The following is a 7,350-nucleotide window of genomic DNA, read 5'->3' as shown; positions in this document are numbered from 1 at the left end:
GGGGAGCAAACTCCTTTCAGTATAAGCTCAAGCAAAATGTAATTAGGACAGTAAATCTGCTGTTTAACAACAACAACAGAAAGTCACGACAGATTTCAAGGTTCTGGAGACATGATTTGACGCTGAAGGAAGGGTGGGAAGACCTGACCTTCAACTTAATTTATTTCAGCCTGGGAACAAAGTTCAAGACATGGTAACCCTGTGACTTCAGATAATGCAACGTGACTTTTTTTTTTTTTTTTTTTGAGAGAGAGAGAGAGAGCGAGAGAGAGAGAGAGAGAGAGAGAGAAACATCAACTTGTGTTTACCTTATTCATGTATTCATTGGTTGATTCTTGTATGTGCCCTGACTAGAGATCGAACCTACAGCTTAGAGGTATCAGGATGATGTCTAATCTATTGTTAGATAGTCTTGAGGTTGCAGGGATGGGGACATAATTTTGAGTTTTTTTTCCCCTTGCAATCTGACTAACCCCCACTTCCCACCCCACATCACCATCCTCACTTCCTTTACGGTATCAGCGTACCAAGAGTTTCATAAACATTTTCTCATTCAGCCTGCACAGCAGCCTCTGAGACAGATTCTATCATCCCCGTTTTATGGATGAGAAAACAGATTCAGAGAGGCAAGTGACTGGCCTGGGGTTGCACAGCATGTAAGCGAGGAACTGGATTTGAAGAGGTCCGTGCTCCTAACCTTTGTGCTGTAGGCTGCTGCTCAGTCTGAGAGCTGCAAGTCAATCAAAGTTATCCCCACCCCAAGCCTGTCATCCCTTCCTCACACTCCTCTTTGGCAAGACCCATACTTCTCTAAACCTCAGACGTAGCGGCCACTGAACCACTGCTTGCCGTTGAGGTTTTCATCTGGTCCACTTCTTGGCTGAGGAGGAGGGATTACTCATCTCCGTCTAGATTAGCCACCCAGATAGTCCTACTGCTGGTGTTAGGGTGGGTCAGGCCGGCCCTTTCTTCCTGAGAGCCTAAGGGTGCCAGACTAGGAAGTGGAGGCTGGGGCCCTGGCTGGGGTGGCTCAGTTGATTGAGTGTCTTCCTGTGCACCAAGAGGTTGCTGGTTCCATTCCCGGTCAGGGCACATGCCCAGGTTGTGGGCTCGATCCCCCGTCAGTGTACGTGCAGGTAACAGCCGATCAGTGTTTCTCCTTCACATCAATGTCTGTCTGTCTGTCTGTCTCTCTGTCTACCTCCATCCCTCCCTCCCTTCATCTCTCCCTCCCTCCCTCCCTCTCCCCCTCTCTCTCCCTCTTCTTCTCCCTCAAATCAGTTTAAAACAAAGCGGAGGCTGGGGAGGGAGGGTTGCTCTGTGGGCTGGGAGAGTGCCTTGGGTCACAGGTGTCCCTTCCTACTGGAAGTGCGCCTGCGTCAGTGACTGCCACCTCCAGAAAGCACACTTTGCTTAACAGCACCTGACCTTCTTCTGCCTCCTCAGCTCTTTGCTAAATGTAGACTGTGTCCATTTGCCGTCTGTATGAGTGTTTTTTAAATAATACTGGAGGCCTTTCCTGAAAGGGTGTTCGGTTTCAGGATGGACCCAGAGCTCCCCAAGCTCTGGGCTTGACTGCCCAGCCAGGCTGTGTCTCCCTCCCCTGCCTTGGCCTTCCCCTCCCAGCACTGATCAGGCCTGCTCTTGTCCCACAGGCAGGTCCTTCTGGCGTTCCTGTGGTGGCTTATCCTGATTGGCTGAGCTTACCTACTCCAGCGATTGTCCAACTTCTGGGACTCTGGGCTCACTGACCGCCTGTCCCTGGGAAGATGTTCCTGGTGGGCCTGACAGGGGGCATTGCCTCAGGCAAGAGCTCAGTGCTCCAGGTGTTCCAGCAGCTGGGCTGCGCAGTGATTGATGTTGACGTCATCGCCCGGCATGGTGAGTGGAGGGGTCACGCTGTGGGGTTACACATGGCAGCTCCCTTGTGCTTCCTTTTTATAAGGCCTTCCAAGGCCTCAGAGTCGGGGAAGACTTTCCTTTGACCCTGTCTGATGTCCTGCTCCCTGCCTCATGCTTGTCCTCTCGCTTTTCTCTTTATTCCTCTATCTCGTTAGATGTCTCCCCGCCTTCACTTCACCCCATGACCAACTTGAGGGACTCTGCACTTTGCTCTCTTCCTTCCCCTCATTTCATTGTTGCTTCTATTGAAAGGAGCACCCTGGTCTCCCCCATCATTTTGCCTCTAGTTGTTTAGGGTCCTCTGGCTGGCCCAGAGGCTCCGAAGAGTGACCCAGCCTTCCTCTCTTGCCACAGTGGTGCAGCCAGGATACCCCGCCCACCGGCGCATTGTGGAAGCTTTTGGCACTGAGGTCTTGTTGGAGAATGGAGACATCAATCGCAAGGTCCTGGGGGACCTGATATTTAACCAGCCCGACCGGCGGCATCTGCTCAACACCATCACTCACCCTGAGATCCGCAAGGAAATGATGAAGGAGACCTTCAAGTACTTCCTTCGGGGTAAGACCCAGGGCCTGGGACAGGTGTGGGCGAAGCCCTCTGCGGCCAGGGCCAGGGCCAGGGCCCTTCTCCTCTGCAGAAAGGCTGTAGAGTTCACAGTATTGGCACCCCGCCCCCCGCCCCCACCATGCAGAGCCCCGTACCAGTCCCAGAGGAAAGGAGCACATGCCCCTCAGCTCTTAAGGAGGTTGACAATTTAATGAGAAGAGACCCTTTTGAGCCATGATCCCCAGGAAGGGAGTTGATTTTTCTAGCAGGGATGGGAGTAATAACAGCTGATGAATAATGGGGTCGTAAGACCTGAGTTTAAGGCCTGGCCCTCACCGTTTCTAGCTGTTTGGCTTTGTCCACGAGCCAACCCCTCTGCCTGTTTCCTCATCTGCATCGTGAGACTAATAATGCCAACCTTGCAGAGCTGTTAGGGTGACTAAGAGCCCACGTCAGTGACTGTCCATCACCCCACAAATAGAAACCACAGTCAGAGTCGGATTTAGTGCTGGTCAAGCCTCCCGGGAAAGTGAGTTAGCAGAGAGGAAATTGGAGAGGACCCAGGATGGCCAGGGAGGGTGATGGAGGGGTTCTGAGGGTCAGAGGCAGGGCTCAGTGGAGTTTGCCTGGCATGTGCACACACAGCCAGGTGCCTGCTGGACTGAAAGAAGAGGAGAGGTTTGAAAAGCAGGGTCTGTAGTCAGTTGGCAGGAACCTTCCGCAGCTGTTGCTAACCTTTCCCCAACCAGAGGCCACAGTTCGGGTCCTGTTCTTCAGGACGGTGTTGGGCAGGGGGACCTAATACTGTCCACGATGGAGTCGGTCACCAGGAGAAGTGGGTGAGCAGAGAGCAGTGGCTTGGGATCAGGCGAGAGGCTAGCCTAGGGCCCCTGCAGCCTCTGGCATATGTGGCCTCCAGTCGGCGTCTCAGTGTTGAAGGCCTGGCTGCTTGTCTCCCCACTGTCAGTCATGATGCCGAGACTTGCCTTCCTGGAGGGTATGAGCGAGGCTTCTAGGTTGCCTTCTAGCTTTTGCTCTGTGATCATGGCCAAATCCCTTACTTTCTCAGGCATCAAGTTCTCACGTACAGAGTGGGGAACCCCACCCCCGTCTGGCCAGAACCTTTCTCCAGAGGAAAGGGATGACTTCACAGACAGCCATGGTGCATCCTCCCTGCTGGACCAGCTTTTGCTCTGCATCTCAGTACCTTGCCACAGGCCTGCTTCCCTCCCTCCCTCCCTCCTTTCCTTTCCTCCCTTCCTCCCTTCCTCCTTCCTCAAGGAGAGTCTCTAGATTCCTTTTCTGTTCTGCCTCTTGTGTCTGTGTCAGGATCCCCTCTTGCCCCCACCAGGCGCGAAGCCTTCTGCCTTTCATTTGTGCCCTTTCGAGTTCACTCCCAGGCCAGTTGCAAGTACATCTGCAGGGCTTTGAGCGAACAGTGGCTTTCCCCTTATGAAATTAAGTCGGATAATGTCACCTGCTCCAGAGTCCTCCCGCGGTGTCATCCACCCAGCCTCCCCTCTCGCCAGCCACCACCACTTAAATAAAAGCCAGAAAGCTCTTTTCAGCTCGATAAGGTGAAAAATGGGGACGACAGCTGTGGCTTCCACAGTCCCAGCTTTTCCCCGATGACTGTAACAAATACAACTGTCAGAGTTGGTATAATCAAACGTCAGATAAGATCACCAGCTGTTGGGGAGGTCTCTGTGTAGGCAGGCGGATGTCTTAATAGAGTCAGGATAGTTTGCAGAGCTTATCAAGCAGGAGGGATGTGACAGCTGAAAAGCCCTTTTGCCGGTGAACCAAAGAACTGGCCGCGAGCTCCCGAGAGGGGCTGAGGAGAAAGGGCAGTGAGGGGAGAGGAAGGGATGGGAGCAGAGCAGGAAAGAGAGATAAGAGGCCCAGAGAGGATCTGGCCCTGGCTCCTGTTCTGAGTTTGGGGGCGGAGGGGCAGCGGGGGAGCCAGTACTGCAGGCCTCCCCTTTCAGAGAGCAGTAGTCATAATAACCATCATTTATGGAGCACTTAATGAGGGTCTGGGTGAGGGGGTGCGGTGTGGTCTACACGACTTCCTTCATTTAATCCTTCCCATCTTCTTGTGAAGTAGGTAGTCTTTTCACTCATTTACACGGATGAGGTTTGTTAAGGGGCCCAAAGTGACATGGTAAGAAAGTGGGGCGCTTCAAACCCAGGCGTGTTATCAGAGCCCATTCTTTTAACCCCTCGTTGAGTAGGTTTCCTGAGCAATAGATCCCAGGGAGCAGGAAACCCAGTAGCTTGTGTTGTCACTGTTCCCTGCATCACCCCTGGCACCCTTGGAACCGGTGTGTGATGTGTGTCTGGTTCTGTAGGCGGAAGTGTTTGCAGTGGGACACCATCCAAGCCAGGCCGGGGTCTCTAGGCAGAGCAGTGCCTGTTCCTTCCTCTTACGGCTCCTGGACCCCCGCCAGCTTTATGACACCTACACGGGGCTCACTGGCATAAAGAGAACTAAGAGTGTGGAGCCCACGGTATTGCTGGGTGGGCAGCCAGGGATGTGCCCACTCACAGTGGGTGAGGGTGCCACCATTGACTGGCCTTGGCTTGTAGCAGGAGGGCCAGCCAGTGCTTTTGTCCCCCTGGAGTTAGGTTAGTCTTAGCCATAACCACCGTCGCACCTCCAGACCCACCCCTGCATTCCCAGGCTGGAGGTCTGCCTCTGACCCTAAGAAGCAGTGTCTTTCCTGTTGGGTCTGCTGCTGCCACCCCCATGTGAGTCTCTCGTGGAGAACTGGTAGAGCCATACGGGACTCTGCAGCAGGGAGCCTGGCTTGGACCTCGCTGTTGGGGAAGAACCTTTTTTTTTTTTTTTAAAACAAAGGTGGGTGAAGCAGGGCAGAAAGGGCCCAGTCACTCCTGGAAACTCTCCCCAGTCTCCTACAATTTTGGCTGTGTCATTTCCCTCCTCAGAAATAACTCTTTGGATTCAAGTTCAAGGTGAACTCAGTGCTTTGTGCCCGCCTGATCACCTCGTCAGTTTTGCCTCCCACTGTTCCAGGCCTCCCCTTCAGCCAGAGCAATAGGACCTTGCTTTCCTTGTGATTTGCGGTTCCCCATTCCTGGAACCCTCGCTTTCACCCATTCATTTTCAGGTATCAGAAGTCTACATGCCTTGCAAGGCCAGTACAAATGCCATTCCTTCTACAAGGTCTTTCCTGCTCATCCAGTCAAAAACAACTTTGTGCAGCATTCTGCTCTGAATGGAACCGGCTGGCTGTCAGGTTATGCCTATCCTTGGAAGGCCTCCCCCTCTTTGGGGAGCTTTCAATGGTAGGAGCCAGTGGCGAACTCAGTTCCCACACCTAACACATAGTAAGTCCTCAGTGTGTGCTTGCAGACCTGACCTTGTGGCTTTCCCACCTTTTCTCCAGGATACCGCTACGTGATTCTGGATATCCCTCTGTTGTTTGAGACCAAGAAACTGCTCAAGTACATGAAGCACACAGTGGTGGTGTACTGGTGAGTGTGTGGCATTGCCTGGCCTAACTGAGGCCAGGATGGGGGATCCCTGGAGTAAGCCATGTCCCTGAGAAATGGCCCACATCACTGTGCCCTTGCCCCACAGGGCGGCCAGGAAGCACAGTGGGTAGGGGCAGCAGCGCCCAGAGCCCACGGAAACCAACCTCTGTGTCTGACCCAGATATGCCCCCGGGGAAGGTGTAGGAAGGGATGGGCCCCCAGGCTTCTCTAGTGCTTGGGAAGGGCTCCCCCTGCTGGCTGTTGGAGGCACTTCAGCCCAGATTCCAAGCCTTGTCTTGGGCTACCATGTTGTTATTCACTGGATCCCTTCTCCCTCCTCCAGCACTTCTCAATTTTCCAAACGGCGCCCACCCTTACTACTTCATCCAATTTACTTTTCAACGTGAAGTATTCAGGTTGATACTTCTGCGCTATAGAAGAGAAAACTGTGTGTGTGTGTGTGTGTGTGTGTGTGTGTGGCGGGGGGTGCGGGGGAGGGAAGGGTGGTGTACATGGGGAGAGGTAACAGAATTTGTCCAAGGTCCCCCACTGGCAACACCTCTGGATGGAAAGTTGCAGAGAGCGAACTGTCAGAGCCCAGCTAAGGAAGGAGCTTTGTTCTCAGAATCCCCCAGGATATGAAGCAAACCCGGATCCAGGTTTGACAATCAGAGGAGGATCAAACTGTCAGAAAAAAATGAGTCATAGTCCCAGGGGGGTGAGAGCAGAGATGAGTGTCTGTCTCCCAGAAACTTCCCGGATGCCGCCCACAAGGAAAGCAGACACAGGGTGGGCACTGGGCTCTGTGGGCGCTTGGGCACTGAGTGGCTCTCAGGAGACCAATGCTTGGGAGGTTTCTGGAAAACTAGAGATGGGGCCTCGAGTGCTCAGTGCCCTGAGCACCACCCTGCCCCCCAGCTCCCTACCGCCCCCCAGCTCCCCACCACAGACTGTCATTTAAAACCTCGGCTGAGTCTGCTGAGCCTGGTTCGGAGACAGGCTTCCTCATAGCTCCCGCCTGGGCCCATGTCTCCCCCTGTAAACCTGCAACCTCTCTGGGTTCTTTGTCCCGTTTGTGAAAGACTATCAACTGAGGCCAAGCAAACTCCAGGAAGACTTGGCATTCTCTTGCCTTGGAGTCTTAATACAATTGGAACTTTGTACCAAGGGATCCAAGTGAAAAGGATCTTGCGTGCAGGTGAGAAAAGAGATGGCATCTGCAATCACCTACCCTTGCCGCCTTCCTCTTCCTGCACTTTTTTTTTTTAATATATTTTATTGATTTTTTACAGAGAGGAAGGGAGAGGGATAGTTAGAAACATCGATGAGAGAGAAACATCGATCAACTGCCTCCTGCACACTCCCTACTGGGGATGTGCCCGAAACCAAGGTACATGCCCTTGA

At 53.2% G+C, this 7,350-nt stretch overlaps 1 protein-coding gene across 3 annotated transcripts in view; it reads left to right on the top strand.

The window, feature by feature from the left end:
* Positions 1-6,302, top strand: part of DCAKD (dephospho-CoA kinase domain containing) — a 13,545-nt gene extending 7,243 nt beyond the window's left edge. For all 3 annotated transcript variants that reach the window (XM_006105221.3, XM_023746303.1, XM_023746304.1), the window contains exons 2-4: positions 1,656-1,881; positions 2,257-2,460; positions 5,859-6,302. In XM_006105221.3, coding sequence (XP_006105283.1) covers positions 1,770-1,881; positions 2,257-2,460; positions 5,859-5,950 — 408 coding nt within the window. In that variant the 5' untranslated portion in view covers positions 1,656-1,769 and the 3' untranslated portion in view covers positions 5,951-6,302. The remainder of the gene's footprint in view (positions 1-1,655; positions 1,882-2,256; positions 2,461-5,858) is intronic.
* Positions 6,303-7,350: the final 1,048 nt, after the last annotated feature.

This window comes from Myotis lucifugus, unplaced genomic scaffold, assembly GCF_000147115.1.
Source record: "Myotis lucifugus unplaced genomic scaffold, Myoluc2.0 scaffold_652, whole genome shotgun sequence".
In the NCBI taxonomy this organism is placed as follows: Eukaryota; Metazoa; Chordata; class Mammalia; order Chiroptera; family Vespertilionidae; genus Myotis; species Myotis lucifugus.
Note: the sequence above shows the minus strand (reverse complement) of the source record. Positions and strands in the feature narration are given on the sequence as shown.